Source organism: Cebus imitator, unplaced genomic scaffold, assembly GCF_001604975.1.
Source record: "Cebus imitator isolate Cc_AM_T3 unplaced genomic scaffold, Cebus_imitator-1.0 Scaffold145, whole genome shotgun sequence".
In the NCBI taxonomy this organism is placed as follows: Eukaryota; Metazoa; Chordata; class Mammalia; order Primates; family Cebidae; genus Cebus; species Cebus imitator.
Genome location: NW_016107460.1, coordinates 6,651,617 through 6,671,288, shown reverse-complemented (window position 1 = coordinate 6,671,288; position 19,672 = coordinate 6,651,617). Strand labels below are relative to the sequence as shown.

Here is a 19,672-nt window from a genome sequence, read left to right as displayed (position 1 = left end):
AATAAAAAGCGCAGGTTCTGTTGTCCAGGTTAAGGAAGAAAGTAGGTCACCAGCTGAAGGACAAAAGCCGCCCACCCCAGGAAAACCTGTCCAGCAACTGCCCGGTGCCTGCCTGCCCGAGACGCGGAGGAACCCGGGCCAGGACGCAGCCTAGCGAGGACGCAGAGGGCCTGGCTGCCTGCCGTGCCGGCCGCCTGCAGGTGAACTCCGAAGAACCGTTCTCTTCCCTCCCCTGGATTCTGCAGAGGCCTGGGTGGGTCCCACGGAGCCCACAAGCCCGAGGGTGTGAAAAGTGAGGGGTGAGGCCACAGGGCGTCCCCACCCACTTTGCACTGACGCCCTGAAACCTGCATCGGATTTTACAGTTAGCAAATGCTACTGTTTGTCTAGAATGTGCACGCACAGATCTGAGTTGTGAACTTTCGGGCCAGCCTGGCACATTGGGCTGTGCCTGTTAACAGGGCAAAGAAAACTGGAGGGAGGTGAGGGTGACGGGGGCCCGGGGTGCTGAGCTCTCCCCTGCAGGCCTGCCTCGAAGCCTGGTGACATCAGTGCAGGCTGCCAGTTCAGGGACAAGGCTTCCTTTCCAAGGGTGACTCCTTTCAAAGCAAATGCAGGACAATGTATAGGAGGAAAATAAAAAACAGCAGAACTGCATGGAAGGAGATATCCAAAGCCAATGACCCGTGTGTGTCCACAGGCAGCTAGGGTAAAGCAGCAGGGAGCCAAAGCCCTTTCCAAGGCCCTGTGTTCTCATCTCCTCCCAACACCCTCCTCACCCCTCCCCAGGGAGCAGAATGCTGCCACCCAAATCACTGTCTGGGAAGCTTCTGTTAACACGACTGGAAGTTCTTCCTTTTACCTGGCCTTGGTCTTTCTTGCTATTTAAGGTCATTCCTGATCCTCAACTGAGGTCAAATTGGCAGGCACCCTGCCCCTTCACGGGTCCCACACCCTTGAAGGCTTTTGGAGACTCCTGGAGCGGGGAATCCTTTACTCTGTCACGAGACAAGCAAGCTTCTTACTCCCTGGGCCGGCCCCAGAGAATAGATTCTATGATTCTGGAAGCCATGGCTCTGTGTGGGGGATTCCGCCACTCCGTACCAGAGGCAGGAGGGGAGGAGCACCTGGCAGATCTGGCTGGTCCCTGACAGAGGTACGAGGGGTGCAGCGCCCACTTCTAGGTGCATACTCAGGCGGGAAACTCTCCCTTCTCACAGCGCGCTTCCTCTAGGGCACAGTGTGTATCTAACCGTCTACACGCGCGTGCAAGCTTGTGGATACATCATGCTTCTATCTCTCTCGGGGTCTCCGCATGTGACATCACCCCTGGGACATGCAAGCCTCTCTCCTGAGTCACACCCCCAGCCCTCAACCCCAAGCAAACCCAAACTAGAAGAGAGACGGCCATACCTGAGGCCTCCCCCAGAATCCTTGGGGGCTGGGTGGCTTCCCCACTGTTGCTGGGACTGGTGGAAGGCTCTGTTGTGCTAAGCCCACCTGGGATCCTTCTCCGGGGATCCAGGGACTCGGTGAATCCCTTAGTCTGCAGCGTCATGGGGGTGGCCGTGGTGGTGGCAGTGGTGGCGGCCACCGTTGTCTTCCGCGTCTGTAGGATGGAGACCGTGGTGGGGCCATAGATGGCCGGAAGTGTGTTGGACTCCAGGCCCTCCTCGTCCCCCGTGGGCCCCCAGGCGATGAACTCAGTCTCTGTGGTGGGCCGGCTGCCTCTGGAGTCGAAGCTGCCAAGACCGTCCTCCTGCAGGTGCCTCTTCCCCCGCCTCAGGAGAGCCTGCTGCTCCGGGGCCCCCCCGGCCACCGCGGACGACGAGGACGAGGACGACGAGGCAAGGGAAGGGCTGGATTTGGCCGCAGCTGGGGGTTTGGCCAGTCCTGCCTTGGGCACAAGGGCGGTCGCCTGGTCCCGAGGCCTGTGAGCCCGTCTGGCTCGGGACACCTGCATCTGTCCGTGGGTCCGCTCCACGCGGGGCGGCCGGGGGCTCCACACAGGGGCCGGGACCCGCGCTGGCTGTCCACTCCTAAAACTCCACAGCCGGGGCGGCCGGGGCGGCGACCGTGGCAGGAGCCAAAACTCGGGGCCCGGGCCCAGGGCCTCGCAGGCGGGCAGGTCCACGGCGAGCTGAAACATGGCTATCAGTATCCAGGCATGGCTTCCGAGGGGGCGGCCCGGCCAGCGGATGGACATGGAGCTGTGCGGGGGAAAGGAGAGAAGACCGGTCAGTGGACACCCCGCGCGGGGACTGGGCCCCGGGGCCCTCCCTCTCCAGCCCTCACTGTGACAAGGTCGCTCTTCTCTTCCAGAAAGAGCTCCTCCTAACTTCAGAAGGCAAGCCGAAACCCTTCCTTCCTTTACTTCAAAGGCTGACTCACGTGTGGTTTGTTCATCAGACCTGGAAAGCCGGTGCAGGGTGGAGGGTGCGAGGAGCTGCTTCCCGGCACCGCGGGGCTGGGCGCCTGCCACACACAGCTCGGCTGCTCACCGGACAGTCCACTTCACGGGAGGGCAAACCGAGCCTCAGAAACCCCCAGCCTTCCAGGTCAGCCTTGACAAGGTCTGAAAAGACCTGGAGTCCCTCCTTCCTTTTGCCCATCATTTGACGTAAGTGAGAGGGTGGCAGAACCGGACGCCGGCCTCTGCCTCGAACCCCAGGGCAAGTGCTTTCCTCTGCATAGCCCAGGCCACCTCCTGCCCACTGGAGAAGCCCCTCTCCCCAAGTCTTGGGGGGCAGAGGTCTCAGGCTCCCAGCGTGAGCCGCAGATGCTTCCTGGCACCTACGCCTGCCAGGCCCTTGCACCTTGCAAACACCACCCCCTCCCCCGGCCCTCACCCAGAGCCCAGCATGCGTATTGTATGTAAGCAGGCATTGCTTGAAATGCAGTACATGGAAAAGCTTCTTGCTTCTAGCCTCCCCTGGATGGTACTCAGGGAAATGAGATCTGCTCTGGATAAGCTGAAAGTTTATTGACCCGAAGTGTTTGTTCTGTTGACATTTCCGCTCCCCCTGTTTATCTGCAGCACCGGTGCCCTTTGAAACCCTGTTATCCACCTCCTCAGCTCCCAGGAGGGCTGGAGAAAGGGCAAACACGGGCGACCTTGAAGCGGGGCGGGGCTGCCTCTCCAAGCTGCAGGGCTGCAGGGGAGAGGCCAGGACGGGCAGGGCAAAGCCTTGGTCTGCTGAGCGGTCCCTCCCCAGTTCACCCGGAGCGGCTCTGTCACCAGGCCTGGGTCGCTTCCGGACCAGTGGACGCTCCGGTGTCACGTGAAAACCAAGGCGCGGCAGAGAGCCACGTGGAAGGGCTCAGAGGAGCCAGGCCCACGCTCCCTCTTCCGCCAGCACAGATAATTGAGGACTGATTATAGGTGTCATTCAAAGTCAGCTCTCATCACCAGCCTCACGTCTGAAAGTTAAAATGAATCCCAAAACTGTAATGACTGCCTTGGGTGGGGTGCAGGTGGAGGGCGCAAGGGTGTTCAGGTGCCAAGCGCCAGCCTGATGAGCCGCTCAGAGCCAGGCCGGGAAAGTGAGTTGGGTAGAGTTTTTCTGTATAAGGCAGTGAGTGGCTTCAGGAAAGAAGGCAGCTGTGTGTGTCCTTGTGATGTGTGCATGGAAGTGTGTGAGTGTGTGTGCGTGTAGGCATGCACAAATATGTGTGTGTGTATGACTGGATATGAATGTGTGCGCCTGAGTCCAGCTGTGTGAGTGTGCCAGTGTGAGACTGAGCCGGCGTCCATGAGTGTAAAGACGCATCTAGGGTGTGTCCACGAGTGTGAGAGACTGTGTGGTGAGGGCCAGGGTGCCTGTGTGTATTTGGTGTGTGTGTGTGAGAGTACTGCTGCGTGACTATGTCCATGTGTGTCAGCTCAGAAGTGTGTGAGTGCATCTGTGTGTCAGTGTGTATGAGTGTATGTGTCCCTATATGAGTGTGCAAGTGGTCTCTGTGTAAGTATCTGTATTTGTGTGTGGTGTTGTGTGTGTGCAACTGTGTCCCTGTGTGTGTAACTGTATCTGTGTGTCCCTGTGTGTGTCTGTGTCTGAGTATCTGTGTGTGTATTTGTGTGTGTGTGTGTGCAACTGTATCTGTGTGTCCCTGTGTGAGTGTGCAGGTCTATGTGAGAGTATCTGTGTATTTGTGTGTGGTGGTGTATGTGTGTGTGCAAGTGTATCTGTGCATCCCTGTGTGAGTGTGCAAGTGTGTCTGTGTCTGTGTGAGAGTGTGTATTTGTGGGTATTGGGGTGTGTGTGTACAACTGTGTCTGCGTGTCCCTGTGTGAGTGGGCAAGTGTGTCTGAGTGTCCATATTGGAGGCTCTATGTGTGAGTGTGTCTGCGTGTGTCTGCACGGGAGAGTGCAGCTGTAGCTGTGTGTGAATGTGTCCCTGTGGGCACACCCTCCATTCAGTACCGAAACCCTCGTGCCCAGGGCTGACTCTGATATCTGGGGAACAGATGGCCCCCTGCTCATCACGATGGTGAGAGAGAAACTCTTGCTACTGAGAGCTATTTACCAAAAATGATTAATCCCCAAACAATAAGACTTCAGTTTTTTTTTCCTTTTGTTTGGCTTTTTTTTTTTTTTTCAGTTTTCTAATGAGAACGGAGGTACTTTGCTGCAGACACGGGGAGCTCCTCATCATGCTAATCCTCACCCCGTGCTTCTGCCGGCGTGCAGTATCTCTGCGCTAGCAGCCAGTTTCGGGCAGGGACCAGGACCACCACCACCGCACAGAAGGATTTGGGACAGACTTAAATTCCCCCATATGCACCCTAAGGTAACTCCTTTGTGGCTACAGGTGACCCTGTAAGGACGGGAGCTGGCTTAAAATCTCTAGTTCTCCCATGACCCGCATGCTGGGTGTGAGTCTAGCCCCCAGGAAGATGAGACGCTGCTCTGAGCGGGTGCAAGGCCTCACTAGGCCCCACCAAGCCTCACCAGGCCTCACCAGACTCCACCATGGTCTACCAGGCCTCATCAGACCCCACCACACTCCACCAAGCTCCACCAGGCCTCACCAGGCCCCATCAAGCCTCACCAGGCCTCGCCAGACTCCACCATGGTCTACCAGGCCTCATCAGACCCCACCACACTCCACCAAGCTCCACCGAGGCCCCAGCAGCATCCCCCGCCCCGGCAGGCTTAGAACCTGCCTGCCATCAGTACTTAAGAGAAACATTGCCCCAGGAAGCTAAACCCATAGCACCCAAGCCTGTGCCTTCCTCCCCGGCATAACTTCACACGCAGGATGTATCTGTGATTTTTCACCAATCATGGCTGTAATTGGTTACTATAGAAACCCCCTCGCCTTCAAGCCGCCCAGCTGTTATGCAGAAAAACCAACCACTTGCCAAGGTGGCAGGGAGAGGTTGATCTGTTTTTCCTCTTTGAGTCCGGTTTCTTCCTTTTTAAGTGATTTATTTGTTCAGAGAGGAAAAAAAAAGAAGTAAGGTGGACAACCAGGAAAAGAGGCCCCAGCCCACCCCCAGCAGCCAAGAAATGTGGGGGGCAGGGGGAGCCCCTCCCACAGGGAGATCTGTAGGGGTCTCCGCTCATCTCGGTGCAAGGCCAAGAGTGTCCCAGGCTCTGTGTGGCCATCACCTGGCCGAGCTCCGTGTGCTGCCCGGACCTGGTCCTGGGACTCCTGCCGGCGCCTTGATGAGAGGCCACAGCAGGAGGAGGATCTGGCTGTATCTGCAGGGACCGGGGAGCAGCACAAACAATCTCTGTCATCACCCCTCCGGCAGCTCTGAGATGAGGCAGAGCCAGGACCACTCTTCTCGCTGATCCTTCTCAGCCTGGGCTGGGCTCTGGACATCTCTCATTCTGTGATGAACAGGTCCTGGGAGGGCCTCACCCCAGGAAGCCGTCAGACGTTCACTAAGATGGCAGGCACCCCCACACTCATTGGGAGGGGGTCCCTGTAGCACGGCTGACCACACCGCCAACCATCAGGAGGTCAGGGTGGGCAGAAGTGGCACTGGGTCCCCCAAACTCAAGCATCCATAGGCCCCTTAAGAACACACCACCCACGTCACACCCAGAGAGACAGCTCCGAGCAGAAAAACAGACAACACGAAGCGTTGGTGAAGACACAGGAGACGGGAGGCCTAGTACCCTGTTGGTGGGAATGAAACCCAGAATGCCCCTGGGCAAAACAGTTTGGCAATTCATTAGAACCCTAAAGATGGTGTTACAGCGACCCAGCTGCCCCCTCTGAGGCATGGGCATCTGTCCACGTGAAACCTGCACGTGGAGGCCCAGGGCCACACTCCTCCCAACAGCCAAAGCTCACACAGCCCACGTTTCCATCAGCTGAGGGACAGATACAGAGAATCTGGCCTAATGATACAATGGAGTGTTGCTCAGCCTTTAAAACCACGGAAGGATTGCTTGATCTTATGCTTCGATGTGGCTATACCGTGAAAACCCTGAGAAGTGAAAGAAGCCAGGCACTCAAGGCTAAGAGGTGCACGGTTCCATTTACAGGAAATGCAGAGTGGGCAGATCCATAGAGACAGAAAGATGAGCAGTGGCCCCAGGCTAGGGAGAAGGGTTCTGGGGTATGGGGTTTCTTTTTGGGGTGACGAAATGTCCTGGAATTGGGTGAACAACCCCATGCACATATGAAACCCACTAAACTGTATGCTTGTAGTGGGTGAGTTTTTTGCAATGTAAATTATATTCCAACACGAATCAAAAGGAATGTGTGCAAGGGTTGGGGGATCATGTGTGGTGTGTGGCATGGCACCCTAATCCTGGCCCTGGCAGATGGGTGGAAGGCAGGGCAGCCCCAGAGCTGCAGGCATGTGAGCAGGGGGAAGCCATGGAGACTTTGGCTTCAACCGCCCAGTCCTTGCTGGGACACCCTGAACGTGAGACAGGGCCCTGCCTGAGCACCTGAGAACAACATCCACACCCTTCAAGAAGGGGTGAGGGCAGCTCCCCCTCAACAGCTTCCAGCCCGTGATTTTCAAATGGGGAACAACACTCCTTGGCCGGCCGCCATCCAGCTGCTTCCAAACGAGGAGCGACCGCTCCACCTGACTTTATTTTCTAGTTTGTGGCTTTCTTGCTTCTCTTCCTTTTAAATTTTTATTGAAATCTTTTTTCCCCAAGAACAGTTTAATAACATTTGCTGAATTGAGATTCAATTCACTACCTTCTGTATATTTTCTTCACAGAAGAAAATCACTGTCAATTAAGGGGACAAAGACATCTCTTCCACTTACAGCTGAACCTTTCCTTGGCCCGCACGCCTGCAGCGTCAGCCTCCTGGGAGCAGCTGGTGTCTGCCTGGTGGGAGCACCGGCGTAGGGAGAACTGGAATTGTTCCACCGGGCAACAGCCCAGAACCTTCAGGGTGGGACGGGATCTGTGCCCGTGGCCAGCCCACCCCAGGTCTTCCACAAAGACACCCACTTCCCTTGACTCCTCCAGGTCCTGTCGTTCTCTGGCTGTGGGGCCCGAGGGAAGGATGTGTGTTTGATGAAGTTAGCCGGGCCTGGGCTTGTGGCTTCCTGCTCTATCATCCCATCCTGTTTTTCTGTCATTCTTACCAGTGAGTTGGGGCAGGTGGGCTCTGAGGCCTCCTCCTCCCCGGTGAAGAACACCCATGCTTCCGTGATCAATGTAATTCACAGGGCACCACGACAACCCATCCCCGGAAAGCAGAAGGAATAGACACAGACGCATTTGTTCTACGACACAGCGGTGCCGTTAGCTTTTTGTTAAGTCCATGATCTTTTGTGGAAGGCCCCACCCCGGAGGTGGACCTCCCTTCCCCAGGGGCCTAGGGTCTACCCCTCGGTCCCCAGCGACCCATGTCCAGAGGCTTCCCAACTCCCACCCTATCTCTATTGGTTTGCTTCGAAAAAGCTTTTCATTTCAGAATTGTTGAAGATCTTCCAAAAAATTCCCAAAGAGCCCAGAGAGTTGCTGGCAGCTCATCTCCAGTTTCCTCTCAAGAGACACACCTTTGGCCACCACGGCACAGCATCATGCTGCATGACTGGGAATGACACACGTGGCTTGAGCTTCCCTAGATTTCACCTAGCGTCCTTTTCAGTCCCAGGAACCCATCCGAATCCATGTGGCAGCAAGTCATCGCGTCTCTGTGGGCTCCTCTGGGCTGTGAGGGTTTCTCAGACTTTCTCTGTGGCTGATGACCTTGACAGTTCCATGGAGGACTGGTCAGGGACTGCATAGAAAGCTCCTCTTCATTGACTGATCGGTCTGAAGTGTGTCCCGTGATGTGACCAGCCTTCTATGTTCTGGGGGAAGCCCACAGGGGAAGTGTCCTCCTCTTACAGGACGCTCAGGGCACCTGCTCTCAACAGGACCCCTCCCTGCCGAAGCTGACCTTGAATAGTGTTTGCAAGGGACATTTGCCAGGTGCTGTCACTGGGAAGACAGTCCTGCTCCTTTCCAGAATCTTTGGAAGCAGGTCACCAAGCACGGTGTGCACTCTTGGAGGGGGAGGGGTACTCACTTAAAAAAAAGAAAAACTCTCCAAAACTTCCCTGCCCAGCAGCTGCAGCAGGCGGGCGGGAACAGGACCGCCTGGCGTTAAGGGGAATTATCCAGCACGCAGTGAAGGGGGAACAGGGAACTGTTTCCTTTCCTTAACACCTACCTTCAATGTTCCAGATGTTTCTGGGCTTTGGAAACATACAGGGCATTGTGGGGAGAAGCAGGCTGGAGGGTCCTAGGCTGTCCGGGCTCCTTCTGGAGGGCAGAGAGCCTGCGCCGCCAGGGATTCCTAGCCCAGGGAGCTTGGGGAGGCAGGAGGGAGCCTTCTTGGAGATTTGTTCTCAGAGACGTTCACATGCATCTCCTCCTGGAATATGGCAGTGTATTCTGCTCTTTACAAGGACAAGAAATCCAGGGGCACAGGCTTGGGGTCCCACAGAGCTGGTGGCAAGCCTTCTGTGACTGGGGGGGCCGTGTTGGCCACACCCAAGGGACTGTTTCACACCATCCTAGCCTCCCTCGCGCTGATAAGATGTGAGTCCACCAGGAAGAAAGATTTGATGTTACATGGGATGCAAGATTTCAGCTCAGATGTGAAAATGGCCTCGTTCTCCCCTAAATTCTCCTCTGATTCCAAGTTCCCTGGTGGTTCTGCCCTTGAGAGAACGGGAAAGTGTCTCCCAAAGCAGAGAGACTTCCATCCCTGCCCCCTTCATACAAGAACCTCTGACTCCCCACTCAGGAGCAGGCTTGCCTCTTGTCCCCCAAATCAACACCCGGTTGGTGCAGATGGTTTCCCGCTGAATTTCAGAGCAGAGACCAACCCTCTCCCCTCAGGAGACACGGCTGTCCCCCAGTCTCAGTCTCCAGCCCCGGCGCAGGAAGGGAACACCCTTTCCTCTGCAGTCACTGGTTCAATTTTCCTAATGAAAACACATTAAGGCGTGATTCACTTTCGCGGCATTCCCAGCCTGATGTCATTGTAATGTCCCGTCAGAGCCGCTCCAAGCTCTACCTCTTGGTTTAATATGATTAAAAACATCCCTCCCCTTTGGAAGGGAGCGCCAGGTTGCCTAGAAGGCTTTCATCATCAGAGGCCCATACGTGTCCAGCGCGCATGCGATATTTGACTCACGGAGAAGCAGCAGTGTAGGGATAACTCGTCTGGGTTGGACAGAAACCTCCAGAATGACCAAAGGCCTTTCTGAATCCCATCATGGAGTCTCTGGCTACTCTCCTTTTCCAGAGCTTGGAAATCAGCCGTGGGGGTCTCGAGTCCTCCCAATGCCCCACCCCGAGGACAGCAGGTCTAACTCCTGCTCTGAGGTCAAGGCCCAGGAAGCTTCCCCATGTGGCTCTGGGAGGTGGCCCAGAGCGCGGGGTGGTCCCGGGACAGTGCAGAGGACAGCGCCCAGCAGAGGCTCCTACCATGAGCCCAATCACCTCCTCCCGGCCCAGCTCAGCCAAGCGCCACACTCACAGGGAGGGGCACACCCTGGAACTTACTGGCTGGCCTCACCGGGAGCCCCAGCATGCTCCGGATGGGAGGGACCGTGACAGTGGCCTGGTCCAGCCCACTCCAAGGCATTTTCCTTAGGCTGCCCATGCGGGGGACCCCAGGAGGGGTTGCGAACCTTCCTGGAGGGTTCCACGGTCCCGCCCCTGGGAAAAGCAGTGAGCTAAGCGAAGCCAAACTCTTCAACTGACCTCTTTTCCACAGAACCTCCTGAAACTGGCGGATGGTACTGTGCAGGCCACGCATTACAAAGCGCTCATCTTAATCCAAACCTGGAAATGCCGCTGTCAGACCCAAAAATGGAGTGGCCTGACTCAGGTCACAGTGAGCTGGCCTCGGATCCGGGCCCAGAGTCTAGGCCTCAGGGAGCCTGAGATCTCTGCTTAGGAACGAGGGCCCACAACCCTGCACCTGTAGGAGCAGGGACACATTAGAACTCTGGGGACACGTTAGAACTCTGGGGACATGTTAGCACCCTGGGGATACATTAGCACGCTAGGGACTGGGGACACGTTAGAGTGCTGGGGACACATGAGAACACTGGGAACACATTAGAACTCTGGGGACGAATTAGAACACGGGGGACATGTTAGAACGCTGGCGGCACGTTAGAACTCTGGGGACACGTTAGAATGTGGGGGACACATTAGAACCCTAACTCTGGGGACATTTTAGAACACTGGGGACACATCAGAACTCTGGGGACACGTTAGAATGCTGGGGACACATTAGAACCCTAACTCTGGGGACATTTTAGAACACTGGGGACACATTAGGACACTGGGGACACATTGGAACTCTGGGGACATGTCAGAATGCTGGGGATACATCAGAACACTGGGGACATGTTAGAATGCTGGGGACACGTTAGAACTCTGGGAAAATGTTGGAACTCTGGGGGCATGTTAGAACTCTGGGGACATGTTGGAATGCTGGGGACATGTTAGAACTCTGGGACATAACTAGAAAACTAGGGAAACACTGGGGACATACTAAAAAAATTAGAGAAAAATCAGTAACTCCTGTGACCCTTAACTTCGGGAACTACTTCCTGGGCAATCTGAATGGCTGTGCAGGGCGGGGCATGGGGGTGGGAAAAGGAAGGAAGGTGAAGGCGGCTGTTCCCTGTGTGGAGGGACCTGGGGCCAGCCCTGTGCCTGGCAGGTGCCGCTGGCATCCACGCAGCATCACAGCCCAGCAGCACGGCGGCCTCAGTGAGCCACTTGGCCCCTTCCTGCAGAAGATCATACCAACGGCATCCTGCGGCACTGTGGACCACTTAGACATGTCACCGGTTCTCATCTAAGGGTGATTTTGCCCCTTGGGGCATTTGGCAATGTCTGGAGACATATTTGGTTGTCACTATTCAGGTTTGCTACCAGCATTGAGTGACAGAAGCCAGAGGCGCTTCCACGCATCCTGCAGTATAGACACCCCACCGCAAATACCACAGGGCTGAAGCAGGGAAGCCCGGTGGCAGGGGCGTCGCCTGCTCCTCCCAGGCCCAGTAAGGGAGGAACGAAGAGAGGCTTGCACCATGCAGCCCTCCGTGACTGACCCATACCTGTTCCCAAAACAGCATGGTGTGGGAGTGGCAGGAGACGGCTTTGACTCTTGGTACCGCAACCTGCCAGCTGCGTAAGCGTGGCTAATCCGTGTAACCACCCTGTGCTTCGCTTTTCCCACCTGTACACCTGGGCAAACAGGCACCCCAAGCAGCAGGGGTGTGCGGGAGACTAGACGGTGCATGTCTGAAGCCTGGCTCTCTGTGAGTGCTCACGGGAGCACCCCGCCCTCCTCCACTCCCGTCCCCTTTCCCCAGGAGCTCTGGAGCACGGCGTCTGCAGCAACTTTGGGGCACGGGGGATGCTGCTCGACAGCCTTCGCAGGTGCTTGGAGGAGACTGAAGGATAGCAACGGCGCTGGCGTTCCGGTTGCCTGGGCAACGTGCCCACGAGCATTCCGGAGGAGTGAAGTGGTGACAAGCAGGGGGTGGGCAGGACGGTGGGCGGCAGTGTTCTCAGTCCCCGGGAGGGGAAACCTGGCTCCGTGTCTTAGCTGAGTCCCTGCTGCCGAGCCCGGCTCCTCTGTCCCCCCGCAGGACAATTTCACAAGAGGGCAGATGGGTGGTCATTGCAGACCAGCTGCCCCACCAAGGGCCCCACAGGTCCCTCTGGTTCAGCCTGCTCCTCCCTCACCCCACCTCACATCTGTGCTCTCTGGGTAGCGCTCAGTATGTGAGCAGACGCAGCCTCAGCTGCTGGGCAGCCTGGCCCGGTACCCCAGGCTGCCCCCCTGTGCTTCCCCTGCCTGCCCAGACAAAGTTCCCAGACTGGGCCCTCGGCATGAGATATCCCAGCCCAGCATCAAGCCCTCTCTCCTCCACCTCCCCGTGAGCAAAGGGACGGACTGGCAAAGACATGAATGGGGCAGGAATAGACCTCACTGTCTGGGAGCCTCATCCCTGGGGTGTCGGCTCAAAGCGAGGAGGCTCAGAAGAGCTCTGGGAAGGCGAGGTCTATTGTGCAAAGCCCAAGGAGAGGTTCTCAGCTTGGGCTCCACAGAGGATCCTCTGGGGTGGGGGAGGAGGGAGTTAGGAAAAGGCTGAGAACGAAGCCTCAGGCAGATCCACTCATGGGCACCTGTGGGGCGAGGCCCAGCATCGAGGTGCATTGTATAAATCCCGGGGGTACATCTCGGGGTGAGAGCTGAGGAGTGCTCCCCGGGGCCTCCCTCAGACCTGGTTCAATTCTACCTTATGTCTATTTCAACAGGAGATACAGGATGTGAACGGTGGACAAGAAGGGAGCCACAAGCCGGCCTGTGATGAGGGCCCTTCAACAGCAAAGGAGGTGGAACAGGAGCATACAGCTGTCTCCGCACCACGTGACACGGCCCCTTCCGGAGCCCGGGGCCCCTCAGCCCGAGCTGTCAGGCCAGGAAGACGCTCGGGGGAGAGCTCTATGCAATTGCGCAAAGACACCAGCGCCATCGCACAGAGGCATCTTTAACTAGAGAAAACCAAACTGAAGAGGACGGCGCGCAGAGAGAAAAGACAGCGTGGGATGCTAAAATAATACCCCACATGGATTCAGCACCAGCTACATGCCAGGCACTGAGCTAAGCATCTTACAGGAATTGTCTCATGCGGTTCTCACAGTAACCCTAGGGGAAGAGCTGGCATTGACGCTCCACTTGCAGAAGAAGGAAAAACACAGAAATAGTAGCTGTGTCTTTCTCTGGAATGAAGTCTCTTAAAAATACAACTGAAAGAAGGTGGGGCTTGGGAGGGAGACATTCAGCTGCAGGGAGACGCTGGTTCTAGGAAGGGTGCGTCCCTCCAAGGTTTCTGATTTTGAAGGCTGCTCCACAGCCGCCCTACACTGGGAAAACGCATTCATCATAGACAGCATTCCGCAGATCCCCAACACTGCTTCCCGGTGACAGCGCTATAGCTCATTCTTGACGGTCTTGTCCCTGAAAAGGGAACTGAGAGGGATAAATGTCAGGTTATCACCAGCTTCCAAAACACTCACTGCATCCCCTCTGTCTTCATCGGAAATGTCTATTTTGGTTTTGTTGCAATTGTTATGTTGGTATTTACGAAACTCGGTATGCATGCCAGGCGCATTTTAAGCCAACCAGGAAGGATGGGAGGGGGACAGCAAAGGCTCTGCCTCTGAAAACAAGCACGTGGCCGTTCTGTGGGTTTCTAGAACTTGAAGACAGGAAAGGAATGGCATTGGTGGAGGTGGGCAGGGTGCGGCGTGGGACCAGGAGAGCAAGATGGTCAAGAAGAAGCTTGGGGTCGGGGGGTGGGTTGGGCAGAGTATCAGCTTCTCAGTGAACCCACTCACCATGCACCCTGGGGGGAGCCCCTTCACCTCAGGGTGGGTGTGGCAATGACCAGATGCTACCTTGTTAGGAGTGAGAAGGAAGTTCTGGACACTGGTCATAGGAGGCCACACCCCAGGGCAGCTGTGTGCCCTATGATGGAGGGGCACACAGCCACAGGTGCACCGGGGAACCAGGAGCAAAGCAGAGGCTAGGGCTTGCGACCCCTTTGCTGTCCACCACCCCACTCAAGCCACTCCGACCCGCAGAAACACCCCGGACCATCGTTAGTACAAGCTGGAGCCAAGGGCTTCCTTGCCAGGGCACCACTGAGACGGGCTCAGTGGGGCTAAGGACCTGGGGTTCTGGCACATCAGAGGGCACACAGTAAGGACAGAATCAGGAGTTTCAGAACTCAGAGCCATGGCTGGGGTGGGCCTTGTAAAAGAGCTGAAATCACAGAAGGAGCTGGAGCGGCTCAGAGTTAACCTGGGAGGCACCCACGTGAGTGACCATCACGCAGAGGAAGAACGACTGCTCATGAGGCTGCCAGGGGAGGAGGCCCTGCGGATGACTGAGCGTGGGAGAGGGCCAACAACCTGGAAGGTTCTTCTGAGTCTGTGATCACTGGATTTCAGGCAGAGGGAAGGCAGGCCTGACCTCACACAGCGGAATGGAGGAGCAACAGCCCACCCACGTGATTTGGAGACCTCAGAACTCGTCAGATAGCTTCTCTCTACCCTGCCGTGAGCATCACCATCCCCAGTCCTTCACACCTGAGTGTGAATGACGTCTCTGCAGGGGACCAAGGTCTATGAGATGAAGACACATTTGGTGGCCTCCAGGGAGCATGTGGCTCCTGAGAATCAGCACGAGGCTCTCAGGGGGCAGGGGCATGGGGGCCTCCAGCCTCAGGCCCCTTATCGGTCCATCTGGTATCCCACAGCCATGTTGATGAACAAAGAAAACAGTGATGGGGAAACGCCCCAGAACGTTCTGATCATCCATGCAGATCGCTCAATGGAGGCCATGGTTCTGCCTCATCTTCAGCAACAGAAAGTTCCCATTTTCTCATCAGAAGAGGAAATGAAAATAAGCGAGGCTCTGCCGCCTCACAGGAGATGCTGCGGTGACTGAACAGCGGCCTCTCTGCCCGGCCGCCCGCCACCGCCCCTCGCTAGAGCAGAGAGAAGCTGGCTGGCAGGAAAGAGCACAGAAAGCTCTTCTCCAGGGCAGCCGGCCCCCTTAGCTCTTGCTTCTCCTCCGGACACTGGAACGCTGCCCTGAGGACAGGCCCAGGACGAGGCAGGTTCAGACCCAGCCCATGAGCGGCCAGTGTGAGTCATGCCCCTGAGTCGGATGCACGCCAAGGCTTAGCTCCTGTCCAAGTGCTCCTGGGACCATCTTGTTAGATGTGTGCACACCCTCAGGGACAGAGGCATTTTAGAGACTGTGGCACACCTGCTCAAGGTCACCAGCTACTAGGTGCCATCACATGGGGACCTGGCACCAGCCTGTGGGATTCAGGGGCCCACCTTGACGCCACACAGAGGAGGGGGAGCGAGTCCAGCCATGGTCACCAGGAAGTGGAAGAGGCCTGGGAGACTGTCCTGAGGTGACAGCACAACACTAGCAGCCACCAGCAGCATTTTCCCAGCCTCTGTTTGAACACAAACCGTAACAGGGAACTCATTACCCACAGAGACCACTGAATGAATGCTGGACAGCGCCTCTATTGGGGAAGCGTTCCTTGTGTGAAGCCGATGGCTTCCTTTGATTTCTCCATTCCCATTGCCAGCTCTGTGCCATGGACACACAGGACTAATTTCCTCCTGTGCTGCAAGCCCACACACAGGCCACATGTGCTGCAATGCACACACACACACACACGCACAAACACAGGCATACACAGACACGGGTGCACACATTCAGCCACATACAAACTAATGCACAGTCAGCCATGCACACACAGAATACAGGCACACGCATACATGCAACCTGAGTGATACCTGCATACACAGAAAACACAGGCACACAGACACACATGCACAAATAACATACACATACAGAACACAGGTGCACACACAAACACCATGTGTGCATAGAGAACACACATGCACATGTGCGCATGCACACAGAACATGCATGCATGCACATGCAGTCATATGAACACACAGGACACAAGTGCACCAAACACACCATGTGTGCATACAAAACACATATACACACGTGCACCTGCAGAGACACACATGCACACAGAACATGCATGCATGCACAGTCACATGCACACATGGAACACAGGTGTACATACACAAACACACAGACACACCATGCGTGCACAGCCAGTACACAGATGCACCTGCGCACACACACCAGTCACTAGCTTCGCCTTTCCAGGTCCTTGCAAGGTCCCCTCCGCAGCCCGGCTCTGAAATCCCGCCACCCTGGCCACCCCCCGGGCATGAGCTATCTCCCCGGGTTCCCAAGCGTGGAGTGCCTACAGCAGACGCAGCCTGGCATAGAGCTGCCTTGGCGGCTGCCTGTCAACACAGGAACAAAGCGCTCTGGGTTGGGTAATTCCCTCCCAAGGGGACACAGCACAGAGAGCCAGGCCAGCTAGGCAGCCCAGGGACAGGGCTCCCCTGAGGCTGGAACTTCAAACTCCCCCTAATGAGATAACACCGTCTCAGGAATAGCTTCGGGAAGCTGCTCCTGAGATGGTGTCAGGAGGACTCTTGCTGAAATGTCTGGGGTGCGTGGCAGCCTTTCCACAAAGCCCTGGCGCTTCTGGGCAGTAGCTTGAAGGGGGATGAGACAGTTTCCTGGGAAAGCCTATGTTTCTGAATGACCAAGACCCAGCACTGTCTGGACAAGGGAGCCTCCTGGCCCCACCCTCACCCCAAAACCCCTGTGTCTCAAGTTCTGGTTGGCTTTTCACAGGAGCCACTCCCTGACCACCTGCTGGCTGCTTCCAAGGCCAGATGGGTTTCAGACACACAAAATTCTCCACTCAGGATAGGGCTTACTGTGATCTTCTAGAAAGTTCTCCCCCGCAGGCACAAAAGGCCGTGGAGTTATTGATGAACGCCCCAGAATGAGAGAACTGAGCCTAGGCGCAGCAATGTCATCCCACAGGGTCGCCCTCCTGTCTCCCTGCGGCTCTGCTGGGGGCCAGCTTGTCTCTCCTCAAGTTCGTATTTGGGAGCGCTAAACCCCAAGGTGACTGCGTTTGGGGACTGGGCCTTACTAAGTGAACATGAGGGTATTAGGGTGGGCCCTAATCCAATAGGGTCTCAAAAGAAATGAGAACAGATACAGAGCCAAGACCATGTGAAGACACGGGAAAGAGCGTCTACACGCCCAGGAGAGGCCGCAGCAGGAATCAGCCCTGGAGACGCCTCAATTCCAGGCTTCCACCTTCGAAATTACGCAGAAACACAGTTCTCTTCTTTCGACCACCCAGTCTGCGGCCCCTTCTCACAGCAGCCAGGCCAGACGGAACCAGGCTCCCCCTCCTCCTCCTCGCCTCCCGCCTGGAGGACTTCTGGGCGCACTCTCCATCTCCACCCTCCGTGGGGCCTCGTGGCTCTGGGCACTGCGTTCGCAAGGGACTCTCAGAAGCATGAGCCCACCTCGTCTCACCTTGCCTGGCCAGCCATGGCCTGCTGACCCTCACGGCCAGCTCACAGAGGAAACGGCATGGGCCCCTCAAAACCCTTGACAACTGCTACACAGTGTGCCCAACACGGTCCCCAAATGTCACCACTGCTCACCGCGGAACGCAGCAGGAAACCCACAGCCTCCTGGTCCCCAAAATACTTGCTCACAGGCCCTGCCCATCCTCCTTCCTGCAGGGGTCTCAGGCTCCGCACGGCCTCTCCCTGGAGGGAAGGTAGCATCCCTGCGTCCACCCACAGCACCCTCCCCCAATCTGTGACAACCAAAAATGTTCCTGACATGGCCACAGGTCCCCTGGGGGCCAAAGTGCCCCCTGCGTAGAAGCTTGGGTCCATCCATTCCTCTTCACCACCTTCTGCAAGCCAGGGGCCCACGTGGCTCCTGGCCACTCCAGCCCTCCTCCAGCTTCCACCCTCGGTCCCCGCAATCCCTCGTCCACTCGGCTGTCAAAGCCACGCTGAGGCCAACTCAACCCTGACCTTCCTTCCCGCACAGCCTCCTCTGTCCGCTCCCACTGTGCTCATAACCTGAAGCCCCCAGGGCAGCCCCTCCCCGTGCTTAGCTCCTACGCACCTCCCCGCTGCACACCTGCTCCCGGGGGCCGCACGGGGACCAGCACTTCTCATCCCTCACCCCAGCTGAGCGTCATCTCCCCACCTCCACCCCCCACCAGGGGAGGCCCCTCTCCTTGTCCGTCTGGTCATTTCGTTTCTGACTTTTGCTGTTTGTAATCTTCCATCTGCTGTGGGCCTGGACCCCTCCAGGAGGACAAGGATGGTGTCTGTCTCCCTGACCAGGGTGTCCCAAGGAGCAGCACAGGCCCAGGGAAGAGGAGGCTCCCAAACATGTTTGTTGAGAGACTGAATGAATGAATGGAGAGGTGACATGGCCAGGCCGAGCCTCACCTTCCTTCATGTGTCAGACAGAAAGTAATACTCGCTGTGTGGGCTCGGCGGCCGAGAGCCAGGCTTCGGAACGATTACAAGCACCCGCTCTGCTCAGTTACAAGCCCACCACCATGTTTGGGGGCTGTGATTATGACGGCATCCGATTGTTTAGGGACCATCGCCACCCTGGCAGAGGAGCTGAGGGCATGCAGCAGGTGCAGGCTGGCTGTGCCCCTGAGCTGGGCTGGTCGTAATGGACTATGGGAGGGTCACCCTGCCCCTCCCACTCTACGGGGCCCAGTGGCCACAAGAAGCATCCCTGGGGGAGCGCTGGGCAGGTGGAGGGGTGTCCCCAACCCGGGTCTACCCTCCTTCGCCCACCCCACCCTGCCGGCCTTGTGAACAAGTCTCTCTTTGCCCGGCACTGCTACGGGCTGGTGTGTCCCTGGGAGCTTCTGCATTGGAAATGGAATCCCCGTGCCACAGCACCCAGGTGGGGCAGGAAGAGGTGATGGGGTCCTGAAGGTGCTGCCCCCTTGAAGGGGTGAACACTATTATCTCCCTCGATGGGGCTCCTGATGAAAGGACGCGTCTGGCCCATTCCTCCCCTCGGTGTGCTCTCCTGCCTTCCGCCTTCCACTGCGGGATCACACAGCAAGAAGGCCCAGCGAGGGGCGGGCCCCTTGACCTTGGCCACCCGAGCCTCCAGAACTGTGAGAAATTAGTATCTGCTTTTTATAAAATACGCAGTCTCACGTATACTATTAGAGCCGCACAGAACAGGCTAAGACAGGCACTAGTCATGTCTGACACGAGCCGGCAACTCTTCCTCCCCTCCCACTCCCCGTCCCTGATGGCCAGCGCACAGGCTGTCAGCCCCACGTGGGGAGGAAGGGCCATTCTGCAGCCAGCTGGGTTGGGGCTCTGGTGCCTCCGAAGAAGGCTTGGATGCTCAGTCTTAGCCCAGAAGCCCTACCTGCTCCCCCTTGGGCCTCATCTAATCCCGTCTCTGCCCTCCACCTCCAGGAAGCCCTCCATGACTCCCAGTGCCCCATGGGGTTTTTCTCTCCAAAACCCAGGCCCCGCTCCTTCAGCACCTGCCCCTGACACCCCTGAACACCTCCCCCTGACGCCCCCTGAGCACCTGCCCCTGACGCCACCTGAGCACCTGCACCTGACACCCCTGAGCACCTGCCCCTGACACCACCTGAGCACCTGCCCCTGACGCCACCTGAGCACCTGCCCCTGATGCCCCTGAGCACCTGCCCCTG

The 19,672-nt window shown here is 57.0% G+C and overlaps 1 protein-coding gene across 1 annotated transcript in view; it reads right to left on the bottom strand.

The window, feature by feature from the left end:
• AJAP1 (adherens junctions associated protein 1) overlaps positions 1–19,672 on the bottom strand; it is a 134,928-nt gene that overhangs the window by 72,953 nt on the left and 42,303 nt on the right. Inside the window, exon 2 of the mRNA XM_017542700.1 lies at positions 1,414–2,210. Within this exon, the coding sequence (XP_017398189.1) occupies positions 1,414–2,210 (797 nt within the window). The remainder of the gene's footprint in view (positions 1–1,413; positions 2,211–19,672) is intronic.